This window comes from Eublepharis macularius, chromosome 9 (genome assembly GCF_028583425.1).
Source record: "Eublepharis macularius isolate TG4126 chromosome 9, MPM_Emac_v1.0, whole genome shotgun sequence".
Taxonomy (NCBI): Eukaryota; Metazoa; Chordata; class Lepidosauria; order Squamata; family Eublepharidae; genus Eublepharis; species Eublepharis macularius.
Window position 1 is genome coordinate 82290867 of NC_072798.1, and position 20162 is coordinate 82311028.

At 44.0% G+C, this 20162-nt stretch overlaps 1 protein-coding gene across 1 annotated transcript; it reads left to right on the forward strand.

Moving 5' to 3' along the window:
- The first annotated feature begins 6447 nt into the window (after positions 1 to 6447).
- LOC129335349 (hyaluronidase-4-like) lies at positions 6448 to 18689 on the forward strand. The gene is made up of 3 exons (XM_054987785.1): positions 6448 to 7389; positions 12981 to 13070; positions 18237 to 18689. The coding sequence occupies exons 1-3, from the start codon at positions 6469 to 6471 to the stop codon at positions 18687 to 18689; spliced, it is 1464 nt and encodes a 487-aa protein (XP_054843760.1). The 5' UTR covers positions 6448 to 6468.
- Positions 18690 to 20162: the final 1473 nt, after the last annotated feature.

Below are 20162 nucleotides of genomic sequence, written 5' to 3' on the forward strand. Positions count from 1 at the left end.
TGTTCATTATCAACAGCTCTCGGGTCTATCACCTCATATGGAACCACCCACAAAGGGGTTCCTTCTTGTAGATAAATTCTGTACTTCTTCCAGATTATGTATAGACTTCTCCGAACAAAGTGATGCAGGAACATCGAGTTGACCTTTACTTTGTCATGCCATAAATATGCGTGCCATCCAAATATTTTTTTATATCCCTCTAGGGCTAATAGTTTCTTGTTCTTTAATGTCATCCATTCTTTCAACCAAACTAGGCAGATTGCATCATGATAAAGTCTCAGATTGGGCAGTTGCATTCCGCCTCTTTCCTTTGCATCTTGTAAAACTTTCACTTTCACTCGAGGCTTCTTGCCTGCCCAAACAAAATCTGATATTTTCCTCTGCCATTTTTCAAATTGTTTGGAGTCTCTGATGATTGGTATTGTCTGTAGCAAAAACATTACTCTTGGTAACACATTCATCTTAACTGCTGCAATCCTGCCCAACCATGACAAATTCAATCTATTCCATTTAATCAAGTCTCTCTCTATCTGAGTCCATAGTTTTTCATAATTGTTTTTGAATAGATCTATGTTCTTTGCAGTTAATTCGACTCCCAAATATTTCACTTTACTTGTTACTTCACAATCCGTTGTTTCCATTAACAATTGTTGTTTCTGCTTAGTCATATTTTTGCATAATATCTTTGACTTCTTTTTGTTAATGAAGAAACCTGCCAAGTCTCCAAACTCCTTGATCTTATCTATCACTCTTGGCATGTTCTCCAATGGGTCCTCTACAATTAACATTATGTCATCCGCAAATGCTCTGATCTTGTATGAATAGTCCTTTATTTTTATTCCACGAATTTCATCATCTTGACGTATTTGTATCATCAGAATCTCCAATACTAAAATGAACAACAATGGAGATAACGGGCAACCTTGTCTTGTTCCTTTACTTATCGTCAATTTCTTGGTCAATTCATCATTCACCACAATTGCTGCAGTCTGGTCTCTATAAATTTCCTTAATTGCTCTGATGAATCTTTCTCCCAATTGTAGCTTTTCCATAGTGGCAAACATGTGTATGCATCTCTCATACACATGCAGCTGTAATGGAGAGCCAAGCTGTAAAACCAGGACACCTACATTTCCCATCAAAACTTGAGGTAAGCTGACAAGTGTCCAACCTGTGTAAGGCATCACTTGTAGCTTGGCTCTCAGTGAACTTGTGAGTGGGCTTCTGGGGATTTATCATTCTGTTCTGGTGTAGGGATGCTGCAAATTTTACCTCAAACATGAGACAATCACCAGGTCAGTTCAGGACATCACCAAAGAACTTGAATACTTGCTGAATAGGTTTGCATTAGATTTTTTTCTAAACGGCACATGTGCAAGAATGGCGCAGATTGCCAGCCATTAACATCACTAAAGATTTCTTAGGATGGAAGGATTTATTTTTAAACAATGAATTTATTTACGACTGATTTATATGATTTGTGATTGTTTTTTGACTCTTTAAAGAATGGCCTGCTGAGTGGAACAGCAGTGTAGCAAAGTTGGGTGTGTGTGTGAGGAGTAGAGCTCAACTGGGCTATGTCAAAATGCACATGCAAAAAACAAAACACAAAACACAAAAAACAAAACCATGATCGCACTGTCCTGCACTGATAGGAAGGAACAGAGTGAAGCTACCTGCCAAACAGCCATGAGCAGGCCATTGAACAAATACTCTGTGGAAAGATGGTCCCCCGTTTACGACTGGCAAACAGGACATGAGCTGAATTAGAAGGTGTTCAAGCAACCCCAGTCTGGAATGGGAACTGGGGACTGTGTGTGAATCTAACGATTTTGTTTGTATTCTTCTGGGATGAGTATGTGCAGGGCTTTTTTTCAGCTGGAACATGGTGGAATGGAGTTCTGGAACCTCTTGAAAATGGTCACATGGCTGGTGGCCCCGCCCCCTGATCTCCAGACAGAGGGGAGTTCAGATTGCCCTCCGCGCCGCTCCGGCGCGGAGGTCAATCTCAACTCCCCTCTGGAGATCGGGGGCGGGGCCACCAGCCATGTGACCATTTTCTCCGAGGGCAACCCACTGAGTTCCACCACCTCTTTTCCCAGAAAAAAAGCCCTGAGTAAGTGGCTGCACCAGGCTACATAACATATTGTCCTTTTAATGTTCATTGACTGTGGAGGCCGTGTTGTCATTGGATGCTTACTGAGAGATGCATACACAGTTTTCCACTTGCTGGCTGTGCCTCCAGGATGGCAATGTGCCTGTTCCACCAGTGAAAAAAGAGTGGAAAGTACCCTTCCATTAGTGCTTTTCCAGAGGGCATGGGATTTTTTACAGACTTATGAAGGCAGCTTTCTCTTGCTCGCTCTCTTGGATCAAGCTGACATCCATGGGGAAGTTCTAGTGAAGTGAAGCAAAGTAGGGCTAGCAAGACAAAGCAAAATCCAGCCGCAAAAGCAAGGTCAATCCAGGCAAGGTATGGCACAACAAAGCAATCAGCCATTTGCCTGGAGCCAAATGAGTGTTGAGCTTGTCCTGCAGGTCAGTGCATCTTGGACCCCACCTGTTGCGAAAAAGCTGTTGATGCCATTCTAATCATTCTGTTGTGCTCCACTAAAGATCACCTAAGGACTCTTGCCTATTGTTCTAGGAATTGTATCCAGCATTCAGGGGCTCAATTATCACAGATCTCAAATTACAACGCAGACCTTTTTAAGGAGACACAAACAGTTTCTAGGTGAAGGAGGTCGTTTTTCTGTACTCTCTAATCCAAGTTTTCATGTGTGTTTTTTTAGCTGGCAAGCAGAACACTGATTGAACTTCTGGCCTTGTCTTGCTTAGACCCAGGTCTTGCCAGCTTCTGCTTTCAGGATACTCAAAAAGAAGACTAGTCATTTGAGATAAAGGTGGCGTTTATTAAGGCTTTACAAGGGGCTATAAGCTGGGTGATAGTTACATGGCAAAGCAAAACAAAATAAAGGTAGGTTTGCAATATTGGGGACCCCTGTCAATCCGCTTGAGATGTCACGCCATGACACGGGGCTAATGGCTGGTCACGTGTCTGTGCACTTCCCCATCAACCAGAAAGATCCAAAGACCTTGAGGCTTGCTTAATCTTTTAAAAGTTGCTGTGACCTACTTGCAAGCAAGTTCCAGCACCTCACTGTGAGATGATTTCCTACAAGCAGGCTGTTTACTGCCTTCATGCCTAGAGCTGAGGCTAACTAAGGGCCAAGCTAGCAGTGACGAATTACACTTGAATGGCAAGTGAACAGACTCACGTGTATTCCTCCCTGTTCACTTGTGCTCCACTTGCACTCCACTCGATCACAATCAAGTGGAGTGCAAGTGGAGTGCAAGTGAACAGGGAGGAATACATGTGAGTTTGTTCACTTGCCATTCAAGTGTCACTGCTAGCTTGGCCCTAACTGGGCAGTGCAGGCCTTAAGGCTGAGATAGAGTTTAAGAGGGCCCTCCAAAAAAAGGGGGGCCTTCTTGGGGATCTGTGTAGATTCGCTTTGTTCTCACCATATGATAGTCTTCAGCATCTATCCACCATAAGACTGTCACAATGGCCTCTTCTGCACGGTGAACTTTACATCAGGTTTTCTGTGTATTCAGCCAATGCAGATTGGATCTGCTTTATTCCTCGATTCTGGCCGCACGCAGTGTCTGGGTTTTTTTTTATTTCTGCACTAGAAAAATTTCCCAGTTCTGCTGCTGACTTTGAGGACTTGTCAGTTTCCTCAGTGGATTGTTGAGGAAACTTACAAAGATTTTTTTTGGTCTTTTTAAATTGCACCAACATTATAACGTTACCATTTGATTTTCTTTTTGAAAGGGGGGGGACTTGATGGGTTGCTTTTCAACCAATCAAGATGCAGGGGGATAAAGAAGCAGGTGAAAGGCAGAGCCAGGCCCAGGCCTCACACCAAAGAAAGCATTCTGCACTGCAAAAAAGCCCCGATTTGACTTTGCTGGAAGAAACAACAACGTTGAGGTATGAGTGCAGGAGAAAAAAAGCTGCAGAAATGCCAGGGAAAGATAGATTCTGCTGTAGTTGCAGCTTTTCTCTGTGCAGAAAGTCTGGGAAGCAGTTTGGATACTGAACCTGTGTCTTTTGACCATGCATGCAGAAGACTGGAAAGAAATTGATGCAATATGGGGCCAGAACTGATGAAAAAGCCCAATGTGGGAAAGACCTATGTTTCAAAGTGGCAGACACTTAGAGCCAAACTACAAAAGATGAATTACATGAGGATGCTCATGTGAAGGGAATTGCAATGCTAGTCTGGAAACCGAGTTTTAAAAGACAGATTGGAAGGCTCTGCCCATTTCCCCTCTCTACAGAGCCACAAAGTCACGAACAGTGCAATCCTATGGAGAGTTACTCCAGTCTAATCCCATTGACTTCAATAGGCTTAGACTGGAGTAACTCTCCATAGGATTGCACTGAAAGGTTTGTTAATTTCCTCTTTGCCTCCCAAAGGTTCTGTCAGCTGCGCCTCCCCTTCTAGGAGGCGAAGAGGAAATAAATCTCTGAGGAGCGAGCTTTGCTGCTCTTGTTGTTTAGCTCTTCATTCAACAATTAGCAACAACAAAAATCACAAGTAGTTAAGTAGTAAATTTCACTTGCATTTTTACTTACTATATCAACACATGTACCATTCTAGGCATTATTAATGGAAACATGGTTAGACGGACCTTGTTTACTATACTTCTGATAATTGTGTTGTTGGTGTGGAAGAATAACTTGCCCATGTGACACAGTACATGCCCAACATTTTGTTTAGACTGAGCCTCAACCATACACACCCAGTCTTAGTACACAAAGGATCCATAGCCCAAGAGGGTGTTTTAATGGCACGCTGATATTGCTATGTGTAGCAGGATTGCATGCATAAGGGCCCAATTTTTAAAAAAATGCTGCCTGTCTATAATATCGTATTAACGTCTTCTATCCTGCTATTGACTTCTTTAAATCAGACCCAAACCATACTGCTGTTATTTTATTAATGTTGTTTATAACTAGAATAGTTGGCCTAGTTTGAAACTGTTATGTAACCACTGCTGTTATATTTTGCTGGAACTGAGAGATAAACTTTTGTGGAAAAACTTGGGACACTAAATGGATGCTACGTATGTTTCTCACAACGCTTGCATACAGTGTTCAAAAGTAGAGCCACATGCACTTTTGCATTGCAACATGGGATTTGTGGTCTTTAAGCTCCATAAATATTGGATACTTATTGTGCATGCCAATTGGCTGGTCATCACAATGCTGAATGGAATTGCTAATTATAAATTGAAATGTTGCTTTGACAGCTGACATTTGCTCAGCTTAACCTAACTCACCGGGTTGTTGTGAGGATAAAATGGAGGACTGGAGAATGATATCAGCCACTTTGGGCCCCCATTGGGAAGACAGGTGGGGTATAACTGAAATAAGTAAGTAACTAAGTAAGTACATGTAAAGGTGTTTAACAACGTATCTTGAGAATTCAAATAAAAAGCCTTAACCATGAAAGGGTTCTAAAGAAAACCACAATGACAGTAGTGTCAGGAGGGGGGAACACATTCATATTTCTGGGCTGCACTTATTTATTTATTTATTTTATTGATGTCATTTATAGTCCGCCTTTCTCACTGAGACTCAAGGCGGATTACACAGTATTCACTGTGAGCAATGCAGATTCTGAGAACGTTTGGCATGTATTGCTTATGTTGCCAGAATGTTATGAGTAATGTCACTCAGGTATTCTGTGTTGTCAGAAACCCTGTACTCAGGGGTCATTTCATAGAAAAAGAACTGGAGGAACTCATTACCATAACTCATTAGCATATGCCACACCCTTTGACATCAGTGGACGTGTGTCATTAGTATAACTGATTTGCATTTGCCACACCCCCTGACATCACCTATCTTGGCTGTTTTGGACCCAATCCTGTCCATTCAGGGCAGATATTGGGCTGAAAATGGCAAAAGGGGCCCCAAATGGTCAGAATTGGGCCGCTGCTGAGTGGGAGAGTGATCCACCACCTGTCAGAGGTCCGATCTGGGCCGTTTTGGCCCCAATCCAGGCTGAAACAGGCCCAAAATGGCCGAGAGTCAGGTGGGCAGGGCCACCTGACAAGTGACCTCTTGGGAGAACTGCCGGAACTGTGTTCCTGCGTGTTCCCCCTCAAAATGAGCCCTGACTATACTAATATTTGACATTCACTGCGTGTGAAAGCAAATATTAATAGCTCTGGATGATATATGCAACCATAAAATAACCATACTCATAAAATAAAACAGCCATAAAATATTCATAAAATCACACCACACATAAAAAAACCATACTATAACACAACAAAAGCAACAAAAATAAAAAATCCTGGCAGTTCTTGTCACCTTTGTTGTGCTAATGTTTCTTTCTCTGTTTTTGCATTGAGGAAGTTGTGCCCAAAATATCAGAAAAACAGCATAGTATGCGCCATCTGTGGATCAAATGGATAGCTATCAAATTGTGGCTCATTACGGCTGATGGAGGAGGTATCTTACCCACAAAAGCACCACTATTCCAGAACAAACCTTTTGTAGTTCTTTGGAACGCACCAACTGAAAAATGCCGCCTGCGCTACAACGTGGATTTACATCTCGATGTTTTTGACATCATATCAAATGCCAATGAGACTCTAAGCGGGTCCAGTGTGACAATATTTTATCATAATCTCTTAGGGTACTATCCCTATTTTTCTGATTTGGGGGACCCCATCAATGGAGGGATACCACAAAATGAGAACCTTACCAAGCACCTCACCAAAGCCAAGACGGATATTAATAAATACATCCCAGTGAGGAAGTTCCGCGGACTTGCAGTCATTGACTGGGAAAACTGGAGGCCACAGTGGGACAGGAACTGGGGCAATAAAACCATTTACCGAAATAAGTCTCTGGAACGGGTCATGCAACGCCATCCACAGTGGCCGGAGCACGTAATCAGAAGAGTAGCTAAGAATGAATTTGAAAAAGCTGGAAAAAATTTTATGAATAGAACCCTCCTTCTGGCAGAACATATACGGCCAAATGGGCTGTGGGGTTACTATCTATACCCAGACTGTTATAATTATAATTACAAGGACAATCCAGCTGCATACACAGGAGAATGTCCTGTTATTGAAACAAAACGGAATGACGAGCTGCTTTGGTTGTGGAAGAGAAGTACTGCTCTGTATCCTTCCATCTACCTCGAGTCCCTCCTGAAGTCAAGCCCAAATGCTTTGAAATTTGTGCGCTATCGGGTTCAAGAAGCATTACGTATTGCATCGATGGCTAGAAATGACTATGCCTTACCTGTTTTTGTTTACTCCAGGCCATTTTATGCCTACACGTTTGATGTTTTGACAGAGGTAAGGGGGCATCGTATAGCTAGACTCTGACAGCGACCGAGAATCTGCTTCTATATTCCCTTTCCTGGCTTTCTTGCAAGTCTGTCGCTATAGTGAGCACAGGGGGCAGTGCCTCCTTAGAAATATCGTGTGCCCCCTTTCTGAATTCTCAGCTGTCCTTTTAAATAAAGTTTCTAGCCTTTTTCTTAAGGAGATACAAAGGAAAATGTCCAAGTAGTTTCCCATCAGAATGCCTGGGAAGGAATGGGGGAGGGGACGTTGCATGAGGGCCCTGAAGCTGTGTCATTTAACCTACTCCTTGACTGACTGACTGACTGACTGACTGACTGACTGACTGACTGATTGATTGATTGATTGGACTTCTATCCCACCCTCCCTGCAAGTGGGCTCAGGACAACAAAACATAATTTACATTTAAAAACATCAATAAAACAGCAAAATTCCCACTGACACCACCCCCAGACAGCAATCTTGCAACCACCCCCTGCCAGTAAAATACAAAGAGGGGGCTAAAAAGAGGGGGGACAAGCCTTTTCAATCAGGCGGCAACTCATATTGGGGGCAGATGATCATATGCCCTCCCCTCCACCAGGATACTGGTTGGGAAGCTTCCGGATGACTACTGATCCGGCCTTAACCAATCTGAATTCACTCTTAGCTGCTCATTTCCATCACATTTTCTCCTTGGACCTTTTGCTTCTTTCTTGTTTCTCTCTCTTTGCTTTAATATCAGTGATGACAAGACAGAACATCGGTCCGAAAAATTGAATGAAACTTATATTATTTGGGGGTTACTTCCTCTATCGGCAAAAGAAAAAATTGTCTTAGTGGTAGATGGGGGGAGGGGAGCAGGAACAACTTGGAACGTCCAGTTTCACTTAGTCTGGCATCAGTTTTAATCAATAATTGCAAGCCACGCTGCTGCAATGTGCCGGTGTAAAAGAATGTGTGCCTCTGGGTGAGTGCAGAATGTCTTCTACTCACCAGTGAATAACCATTGTCAAGATTCTATGCTCACCTCCCCCTAAATTTGGGACGGAAGAGGCATAATTCTCAGGGAGGTTTAAACTCTGGAGCCCTCTCACTACATAAAAAATAAATATGTTACTGGAGAAGGGCAAAGGACTGAGAGACCACAATATTCAGTCAGTCTTAAGTCCTGTCACTTCTCAGACAACCAGGGCCATTTTTACACGCACCCATAAGATAGCGCAAAACTCACGGAATGAAGCATCTTCCTAGTGTGATTTCCCAGCACAATCCCCTTTAATGGCGTGATGATGTCAGAAATCGCGCCATTAAATGGGATCGTGACAGGAAATCGCGCTAGGAGGACACTTCGTTCTGTGAGTTTCGCGTGATCTTCCAGAGGCTTTGGCTGAGTGGAAAGGGCTCAGCTCTTGTTGGGGTGAGGGGGGTCTAAATACAACTGATTAAGAATAACACCTGCTTCAAAGGTCCACATTGTGAATACTTTGTGGAGTGCTTTCCCATCACTATATAATAAACATAAATCCAAACAAATGGTATTAAGGTATGAATTTCTATGTTGGAAGAGAGTGATACGCAGGCAGGTGTAAATCTAGAATCTCCCCTTTTAGAAACAAAAGCAATGAAAAATAGCTATCTTCCATTTTCTGCAGTCTTCCTTAACACAGTTTTCAGGAGCGGACTGGGAAGTTAAAACAGCCTAGTCCTTGAAGAGGTCACCAGTGCTACAAGCAGTGGTTACTGGCTCACCAGTTGCCTCCTTTAGTTGGTAGAGGTTAGGGCAGCAGGAGCAAAATTGAAGAAAAAAACTGGTGTCACAATGGTACTGTGATATCAGTTCCAGCTACAAACTCAGAAGTGGCATCACCTTATCATGGCAACACTCTAGGAATTTATCAAATCTCTACAGTTTACCTTAGAGTTTTGGTAAATTCCTAGAGCATCATCACAATGCTATAATGTCACTTTCAGGTATGTAACTGGAAATGATGTCATGGTGTCATGTGCTACAGTATCAACCCTTCCTTGCCCCCCAAACTCACAAGAGTTGCCAGAAGAAGTGAGCGGTGGCTCAGGAAAGCTCATACCCATCCACAAATTTTGTTAGTCTTATAGGTGCTACTGGACTCTTGCTCTTTTCTACCACTTCAGTCAGACTAACACAGCTACCCGTCTTGATTCAGAATGTGGCAGTCTTATCATCAAGGGTTAGCTGACAGGATCACAGCTACATCTGCCAACATTTTTTCTGAGTTCATTTCAAAGTGCTGGTTGTGAAAGCCTTTCGTGACCCAGGACCCTGACATCTAACCATCTCTTACCATTTGTATCCATGGCCATTTCCACACTGCTTACCAGCCACAGAACATTGCGCCAAGCTCCTGGAACGACAGCGTCTTCCAGCAAAATCGCGCCAGGAAGACGCTGTCATTCTGGGAGCTTGGTGCAATGTTCCGTGGCTGATAAGCAGTGTGGAAAATAGCCCATGTGTCAACTACAGACCTCAGACTGTCCCCCACTTAAGGTAGCCTGTTTACAACATTCTCTCTATCATACCTTCCACACCATGGAGCAAATTCTTTGAGATGGGTGGGGATTCTGTTTTTAGGAGATAATGCAAGGGCATTTTATTTGCTAAGGCTTTTTAATAGGGTGTAAGCTGCAGGCGATTTTATAGGAGGAGAGTTTTTTCTGGATTTTATTGCATTTTGCCTGTTTTTAGTTTGGATTTGTAAGCCACGTTGACCCATGGGGAAAGGTGGAATGTAAATATTTAAAAAGTAAGTACAGTTTAATATCCAGGCCAAAACGGGTGGCCATACAAATTAGTTGTTCAGCACACATTCTCAGAAATGTGGTAGGGAACAAAATCTTTGGATCTACCATCAAAGGGCCTGGGGAAGAGCCTTTTTGTCTAAGTCTTCTAAATTAGAAGAAGAACCACCTTTCTCATTAGATATTAAAGGATGGGAATAAGATTTCCTCGACATCTGCTTTTATTGACCTATCATTGGATCGAGCAGATGCTGAACTGGTGATGGTAAGCTGATGTGAATACACAGCTAGGACAGTGGAACAATTGGAACTGACGGTGCTGAGGTTACATGTAGATTAGTTGAGGTTAGCACCAAGCCACTGGCAGTCTGGAGATTGGTCCCTTGTTGAGGTGTCTCAGGAGTGTGTTCTGAATGGTCTCACTTTTTGAGATAGTAGCTGCTGGTGGTGGTGGTGATGGAGAGTGTCCTCAAGTCACAGCTGACTTATGGCAACCCTTGGTGGAGTTTTCATGGCAAGAGACTAACAGATGTGGTTTGCCATTGCTTGCTTCTGCAACCCTGGTCTTCATTGGAGGTCACCCAATGACTAATCAAGGCCAATCCTGCTTAGCTTCTGAGATCTGATAAAATCAGGGTCACCTGGGCTATCTAGGTCAGGGCAGTAGCTGATGGTACTGGTGGTAAATTCATACATCGTGATGGATGTATATAGCAATTTTGGAATGGGATGGTCAAGCTCTAGATGAGATGATAGAACAATGATCCCCATCTTGGTTATTGCCTGTTCTCTTCCTTCCATGGGTGATGGTGGGAAGAGGAATGTGAATGATGCTAATCCCAAGGATACAGATCCAAGGCATGGTAGTAATAATGGGCTCTTGGAGAAGAATTTTGAGAAGTATCTGAGCTGCTTAGAAATTGACCTCTTGGTGACTGGCCTCTTGAAGACTCACAAATCCTAAGAGGTGAAGTTATGCATACCTTGTGGCACACATCTGCCCCTTTGAGGATGAACCTGTGAGTTGGAACACTCCATGGAGGGTGTTCTGGGCAATGGAATTGCCTTTCTGGTACCAATTGCAGATGCTGTTCAGAGAAAACAGATGCTTCGGTGGTCCCAGCACTGTCACATCACAAGCTTCTGTCATGGTGAGCATTAAAGGGAAGACAGTCAATTATGCACTCACAGTTGAAGTTTCCTGATGTTCCTGAGATTGAAATTTGCTCTTCTTCCTTTTCCTTTTGGGTCCTCAGAAGGAATGAGCTTAGTGCTTCAACTTCAAAGACATTGGCTCATTTTCATGGCTGACTCTTGGTAGTATTTTTAACACAACTCTCACCTTTAGGTTGACCTTAAGTCACTTCAGAAAACTCAGAAGTATGTCAGAAGAGTTCACCACACTATGGATTCAGTTGGTCTTGTACTAATATTTGTTTAATTTATATGAAGACTTGAAAAATATAATTCTTTAACAAATATTTATGTTCCCCTAAGCATAGAACAGGCATGGTTTTGGATCCACCAGAGGATTTCCACAAATGGAAGGAAGATACAATTGTGTCTCCTAATGCAAACCCTTGACTCCCCCCTCATCTTGTTCCTACATGTTCTCTGGAAGCAGCATTTTAACAGGCATTGTAGGGTGTCGTGGGAGACAAGGAAGCCACGCTCCACTGCCAGAAATTGGTTGTGGTTGTAGAAATCCTCCAGTGGATCCAAGCCATATAGGTCACATAACACAAGAAGCATAATGTTTCAAACAAAGTCATTGGGAGCTTCATAATGTAAAAAAACCCCAAACAACTATTAGGGTCGATCCTATGCTTATTCACCAGTTCCACTGAACACAATTTGTAGCCTTTCTCCAGTCTAAGGAGACTTCCACCAAATTAAGTAGCTCTCCTGTTGGCAGACAAGTCACTTAAATTGGAGGAAGGCTGGAGGAAGACTCTTTGGAGGATGGTTGGATCGCAGAAGTCCATCAGTGGCTATTAGCCACAAGGTAATAATAACAATAATAATAACATCCGATTTATATACCGCCCTTCAGGACAACTTATTGCCTACTCAGAGCGGTTTACAAAGTATGCCATTATTATCCTCACAACAAAACACCCTGTGAGGTGGGTGGGACTGAGAGAGCTCCCGAGAACTGTGACTGGCCCAAGGTCACCCAGCTGGCTTCAAGTGGAGGGGTGGGGAATCAAACCCGGCTCTCCAGATTACAGTCCCGCACTCTTAACCACTACACCAAACTGGCAGGTATAGATGGAACTCTCTGCCTAGGGCAGTGATGCTCTGTATTCTTGGTTGGGGGGGCAATCAGTGGGAGGGCTTCTAGTGTCCCTTCGCCACTGGCAGACCTCCTGATGACACCTGGTTTTTGGCCACTGTGTGACACAGAGTGTTGGACTGGATGGGCCATTCGCCTGATCCAACACGTCTTCTCTTATGTTCTTACGTTCTTATGATCTACTCCACTAATCTGTAGAAAAGAATGTCTTATTCCAGAATCTTAACATCAGTTATTTAATACTCTTCTAAGGAGTCAGGAGTGAGGTGCTGATCCTGATATCCTTATTCTGCTTTGGTTTCACATTTATATGTTATTTTCACACTCAGCTCACTAAAAACCTACCTACTGATATCTGAGGGAAAGAGGTTTTGCAGGGTCGTTGCTGTGCTTTAAAAACCTGCCAGACCTGTTTGACTGGAGGTAGAAAGTAGGACACAAGAAAGGAATAGGTGTGCGCATCATGGGCTCTTTGATCATTGTGCACGATGTTGTACTCTATTATGCATGTTCATTCTTTCATTTTCAGGAAGATTTGGTGCACACTATTGGTGAAAGCGCTGCACAGGGGGCAGCAGGAGTTATCCTTTGGGGAAGCATCCAATATGCCAGCTCCAGAGTAAGTGAGTGTGGATTAAGGTTAAGAAATCGCCATCAATCAAATGACACAAGAGTTCTTAAAACACCAAGATCTCATAACAGTGTCACTTTCCCCTTTTTTTAAAAAAAAACACTTAACACTTGTTTGAAACCAAACCATGAGAAGTTAGGATTTTTTTGGAAATGATTAATGCCATGATATAAGCTGATAGAATAACCATCTTCTTGCATAGTAAACCCACTCACCATATTAGATAGTATATTCAGAAAACATGCAATATTTATGGGTTTGATGACAAGGTTGCATTGTGTTAAAAAGCTCTCTTCCACCTGAATGAGAGAATGATGATGTGGGGGCAAAATTAGGAGGTGCCTTGTTCAAATGTGCATGCGCATCAACTTGAGTATAGTACATTGTCTTATGTGATAGTGGACAGCAGAAGGTGTGAATTAACCAATGACAGGCCCTGTCAGGTGTTACCTGAATGTGCCAATAAAGGACCAATTTGCACATTTGAGATCACTAGATACAGCAGTGGTAACACCTGTGACTGAGAATTTGACAGAGTCTCCTTACAGAACCAATACAGATTTATGGATGTGATTTGCAAATTGCAAGAAAAGGAATGCAGCGATTAATTGCGAGTTTGAATAGACAATAATGTGGAAGAACTGGTGGGGAAACCTTTCAGATCATTTTTGGAATTAGCAATAAATGCCATTCCCAGAGTCTTCATACCTCTAGGGCTCTATTGCATGTTACTCAAAATCTGGGCTGCTATGAATTTTGCCACAGACTTGTTCAACTGCCAATCTTACCCTGTTTGAAGGTGGCGATCAGATATGGGCCAATTATTCAGCCTGTTTGGTTCATGCCAAGCTGCTAAGAGCCTCGCTACAAGTGACATTTTACACGTGAAGGACACTTGATCATTTTCACAAGTCTTTCTGGGAACTGAAGTCCCTCTCCCCCACCCCTTTTCCTTCTGTTCCTTCCCCTCTCTGTTAGAATGGCTGCCTGAAGAGACAGAGAAAGCCTACGGCAACAACAGCTTTTGCAAATCGTTTTGCTGGGGGATGGGGGATGCTCTGGAGAAAGCTGACATGTCGGTGAAGTCCTAGTGTCCTTCTCCTCTCTGTTAGAACTGTTAGAATCGCTGCCAGAAAAGTCAGAGAAAGCCTGCGGCAAGAGCAGTTTTTGCAAATCGTTCCTCCAGTCACAAGCCTGCTCTTAATGATCTTTGGGGGCGGGCAGCTGCAACTTTCTCTGCTTTCTCCAGAGCATTCCCCCCCCCTCCCCAAGCAAGACGATTTGCAAAAGCTGCTGTTGCCATAGGCTTTCTCTGTCTCTTCAAGCAGCTATTCTAACAGAGAGGGGAAGGAACAGAAGGAAAAGAGGTGGGGGAGAGGGACTTCAGTTCCCAGAAAGACTTGCGAAAATGATCAAGTGTCCTTCACGTGTAAAATGTCACTTGTAGCGAGGCTCTAAGTCTGCTGAGCCAGTTTGCATAGAGTTTCCCCAAAACTATGCATGCATATTCAAATTGATTGGCAGGTATTAATGTCACTAAGGACTACTTAACTGAACACTGAAACACAGCATTTACTGATGACTGTTTTATATGATTCACCGGTGATCTAGTTGTCTATTTGAACAGTTGCCTGCTGAGTGGAGCAGTTACGCAGCAAAGATGGCAGAGGGGTAGTAAAGAGAAGTTGTGAGAGAATGTGGAGGTGCAAACCTGGCTCACTGGCAGTGTAATGATGTCACTGGCAATGTGCTAATGTCACTCCCCATGTGCCCACAAGTGATGTCAGCACATTGCTCGTGGACATTGTGAAAGTTTTCCCAAAATGTCAAAGCATCTCTGGCATCCCTCAGTGATACCCTGTTGACACAATGACATCACTGTGACATCAGCGCATCAGATTGTATGTTGGATCCCCTGGAGTTTCCTTACTGTTTCCCCCTCACTGGCCAGCTGAGTGCAATGGAAAGTGCCTGCTTGCAGTGGGGGATGCTCTGCCCCCACTGGGAAAAATGGCAACCCTAGCTAAAACCAATTGCATTACGCTGCATGGTTAGTAAGGAATACAGTTAAATGGCCTGCCCCAAACCCCCAAACAGACCAGCTATTGAAGAAGTCACTGAAAAAGCAGGTCTCTGTTCATGAACAGCAAATAGGAGGCAAGCTAAACCAGGGGCAGATGGAGCATCCCTATGAAAAACTGTTTACAGTGTTTGTGTTTACTTTGTCCATCTATTTCTGTGTCAAGATATAAGTTAGGAAAACTTCTGACTCTCCAGCACTAAGTCAGAATTACATGGGCACAAACAGAAATAAAAAACCGAAAATGGTGTTCATTGTTTGTTGCCATCCACGAACAACGAACAACAAACATTGACAAACACGACCTGTTCATGAACATGTTCATTGTTCATGGGGCCCAGCAGGCCCTCCTCCAGCCATCAAGATCTCTACCATACCACTCCCAGAAACCCTACCTGAGCAGGCAGCAGGAAATGTACCAATAATAAATAATAGCTTGGCCCCGGAGCCTGGCAGCAGCCCTGGAATGTGAAGGGGTAGATCCCTACTGCACCACTCCCAGAAACCTTACCTGAGCAGACAGCAGGAAAGGTACCAGTAATAAATAATAGCTTGGCCCAGAGCCTGGCAGCAGCCCTGGAACTTGAAGAGGTAGATCCCTATCCCACCACACACTAAGAAAATTCAAGCTCCAATGTACTCTCCCTGTCTCTCTCTCAAAATGCCAACAGCAACTCTCTCTCCCTCACTGTCTGCAAAACCAGAACTGGGAGCCCCCCTCCCCCCTCCTCTTTGCTCCCTTGTAACAAATTTGGAGCTCCACACTTGAAAGGAAGACCTGCCTATCAAGCTAAATTGGGCTTAGATTGGGGTTTCCAGGGCAACAGCAGGAGTTCAGACAGAGTTCAGACAATCCCTGCCTAAGTTGCCAAGGGAATTGATTGCAGATGCCAGATTGTCTGGCTTGACGAACAGCAACAAACAGCAATGAATGAGGCTTGCAACAACCACCTGTTCATTTAGAATGGGGCCTCACGTACAGCTTGTTCGTGAACAGCTGATTGGGCTGTTTGTGGCTTTTTTTAGTTCGTATTGCTGTTCGTGCCCATCTCTAGTCAGAATAGATCTGAATTTCACAGAGTAGCATCATACATCCAAAATGAACACCTGCAATTTCAAAAGAGCAAAGCTAGGTCTAGTTATATTCCCACTGATGTTAGAAATTAGGGCTTGCTGATTGACAGGGCCTAGAGGACTTTCGGAAGCCTGCACCTGCTCAGGGCCCTTCCTACTTCTCCAGACTTACTGTAGGGGGGGTACAGAGCATCCAGAAATAAGTTTTCCAGGTGCCTACTGGCAATCAGCGGGATGTTGCAAGCTGCCTGGTGATTGCCCACCACCACAGGCAACCTGGGCAAGCATGTGGAGGGGCACACCTACAATATCATTTCAGGATTGCCACACTGGTGAGTATTGACTTCCCCTTCTCCCACTCGGAGGTTTAGGATACCAGGCAACCCTATCCAGGAACCATAAAAACAACAGTGCCTCAGTGTTCATGTCCTAAAGCCTAGAATCATGGGAAATATGGACTCCAATTCAGTCCCAACAAACTGCTCTGCCTTTCTTAAAAGCTGGGAAGAATGAAAGGTGTTGGTTTCTAGTTTAGGGCTGCCATCTCTGGACAGATAAAATTCTAATAAACGAAGACCAGGTATAGAGGGTTCAAGGGATAATAACAACTGTGCTCATATACTGTTCTTCTAGGCAGATTAGTACTCCACTCAGAGCAGTGATCAAAGTCATTGTTGTTATTATTCCTGCAATACAGGAATAATAAGTAGTGGGAGTCAAACCAGCAGAGGGTTGATTCACAACCCATCCACTCAACCACTCTTAGGGTTGCCAGGTGTTCGGTTTCCCCCCGGACAGTCTGTTTTTTATCAGGCTGTTTGGGGGAAACATGGTTAAAATACTGGACATATAAGTGCCCTGCCATCCCAGCAACCTCCTGCACCTGGGAAGCAGCAGACCTGCTTACCCCTGGAGTGCTGGAGAAGTGCCTGGCCAGAGAAGCTCCTGGCTGGCCCAACCTTGTCCTGTGGCTAGGAAGCGGTGGGCTTGCTTGCTCCCTAAATGCCAGAGGAGCACTGAAAGTGACATCATCATGCAGGAGTCAGGAGCATGCACATGCTTTGTGCACATGCGAAAAAAAACTTCGGTGAGTGAAGGCCCCTGTCTGTTTTTGTGGAGGAGGCCATCTGGCAAGCCTAACCACTCTGCTATAGCAGCTTTCTCGATGTGATATGGTGGCACCTAGCACCCCATAGGATGAGTGGAGCTGGGAGGCATGCACTTCAGAAGGCAGACATGCAGCCTACAACGGGATGGGCAGAGGAGAGAGGAAGAGGGTGAGCAGAGAGTGAGAGTCAGGAGCAGGAGGTGACCAAGTGGAAGGGGCTGGAAACGAGTCAGCCAACAACAGCTTCAGTCCAAGAGCAGGAAAGGCCTGAGAGAGCCAGCAGGCACAGGAAAGCCGAGAGAAAGGGGCTGGCACTCTAGAGACAGAGGTCGGGCTCAGCAAGAGGGATGAGAGCAGCCAGCAAGGCTTGAGGCACAGTTGGTCAGGACCGGCAGCAGACAGCCGAAGACACGCCTTCCAATCTGATGCTGCAGCCCCTGAACTTAAGGGGCCAACTGCACAGACTCTAAGCACTCAAGTGAAGTTGGCGTGGGGGAGTGCAGAGGCAGCACATGCATGAGGGGGCATGGGGTGAGATAAAGGGCAACCACCTGAAGTAACAAGGCAGAGCCTGCTCCAAGGCCCCAGAGAACGTCACACTTGATAAAGCCCAGAAGATTCAAGGGACAGAGTATGTTCATAGGCAACCAGTAGCAAAAACAGCTCATAGATAAACACATAGAATAGCAGTCAAGTCCCTAATCTTGAAGCAATATATTCATGCATGATACTAGGTCAACACAGCGAATAAAATTCTTGTGATGTTCATGACCTCCTTGATGTGGCTTCATTGCACCTGATTTCTTGATCCTACTGATCAGTTGTTTTGATAGTAATTTGGACACAGTGCCACTTACTTAGTAAACAGTGTCTCATCTTTGTTTTCTTTTAGGGCAGCTGTACAGTTGTGAAAAATTACATAGATGGCGCCTTGGGACATTACATCCTTAATGTGACCTCTGCAGCCAAGCTCTGCAGTAAAGTTCTCTGTAAGAAGAATGGGCGATGCATTCGTAAAACTGGCAAAACAAATGCCTATTTGCACTTGCCTTCTGACAGTTTTAAGATGAGCCGCAGTGCCTCTGGCAAAGGGAGGAAAATGCGCGTGATTGGGAAATTGACAAAGGAAGACACAAAGAGCATGAGACAGAAATTTAGGTGCCAGTGTTACAAGGGGTGGGCAGGGGATTTTTGTGAGCTGCCCGTTTTCCGAAAAAAGGGCAAATATATTGGTGATACAAGCAAAGCGAATCTATTCCCATATTCAAAACTTGACTACCAAAATCTTGTTGAGACATGGTATTCCAGTCCAACAGTAGCCAAAAGCCAGAAGGACTTTTATTAAATATTAATTAGTATTCTTGGGATGTTAGTCTGATTTATACTAGAGAACTAATCAGCCCCCTTACTGTAATGGTGGTGGTGGAGAGTGCCCTCAAGTCATAGCTGACTTATGGCGACCCCTGGTGGGGTTTTCATGGCAAGAGACTATCAGAGGTGGTTTGCCATTGCCTACCTCTGCAACCTTGGCCTTCGTTGGAGGTCTCCCATCCAAGTCCTAACCAAAGCCAACCCTGCTTAGCTTCTGAGATCTGACGAGATCAGGCTCACCTGGGCTATCCCTGCTTAGCTTCTGAGATCTGACGAGATCAGGCTCACCTGGGCTATCCCTGCTTAGCTTCTGAGATCTGACGAGATCAGGCTCACCTGGGCTATCCCTGCTTAGCTTCTGAGATTTGGCGAGATCAGGCTCACCTGGGCTATCCAGGTCAAGGCCTTACTCTAATATTATTATCAATAAGTTTACCAGAATGGCGGAATGGTCTTGGACAACTGAGCTTCCAGTACAATCCTGTGTAAACTTATGCCTTTCTAAGGTCACTGATTTCAATCAACTTAGACAGGAGGACCTCTGCATAGGATTGCACTGTAGATGTCTCAGTTATTTCTGGCTCATCTTATCCAGTGGGACAGCCTAGATCAGTCATGGAAGCTGGGGAGATCTCGGAGAGAAACTCCAGAGATTCAGAGAGAGAACAGGAAAATTATTATTATTTATTCGATTTATAGGGAAAGTGGGAGTGAAGGAATAAGCTACTGAACTGGGAGTTTAGCTTGCACAGCCCAGAATATAGAATATGGGCTTCAGGTGCTCAACAAAAAAGTTCCAGGAATAAAAATTGTTCTTTAATTTCCTGGCTTAGCTAAGAATACAGCTTTCTTTTACTGATTCATTTCACAAATTGAATCATTTTACCATGCATAGTTAATTTGCTGTCTTGGTTTCCATAAGACGTCATGAAAGCCACTGGCTTAAATGACTTTTTATAAAATATCAGACAATGTATGAAGGACAGGTCTATAAATGGCCAGGAGAGCTAAATGGAACCTCCATGTACAGTAGAAGTATACCTCAAGTAAAAGATTCCGTGAAGAAGTGGCAGAAAGTGATCAACACCATCAAGCCGTGCTTGTGAGCTAATATAGATTTTTAGTGGATTACTTCTGAAAACAAAAAAAAAAATTATATTATTCTAGTTCCAGGTCAGCTGAATGACATCTGATCACATTTGTTAATACAAGAAGGGACATCTGATCACATTTGTTAATACAAGAAGGGACCCACATGGATTTGCAAAAGGCATCTCATTTCTCCTGCCCCACTGTTTCCACTTTCCCTTATCTGAAAACTTGCACAGCCTGTCCCCTTTCACTCTTCTCTCCCCTGGTCTCCTCTTCTTGAGAAGGTCTGACCAAGTTGCATGACATTGGCCAGGCTTGGCCCAGTTTGGTGGGTAATGAGTGGTTGCCACTGTCC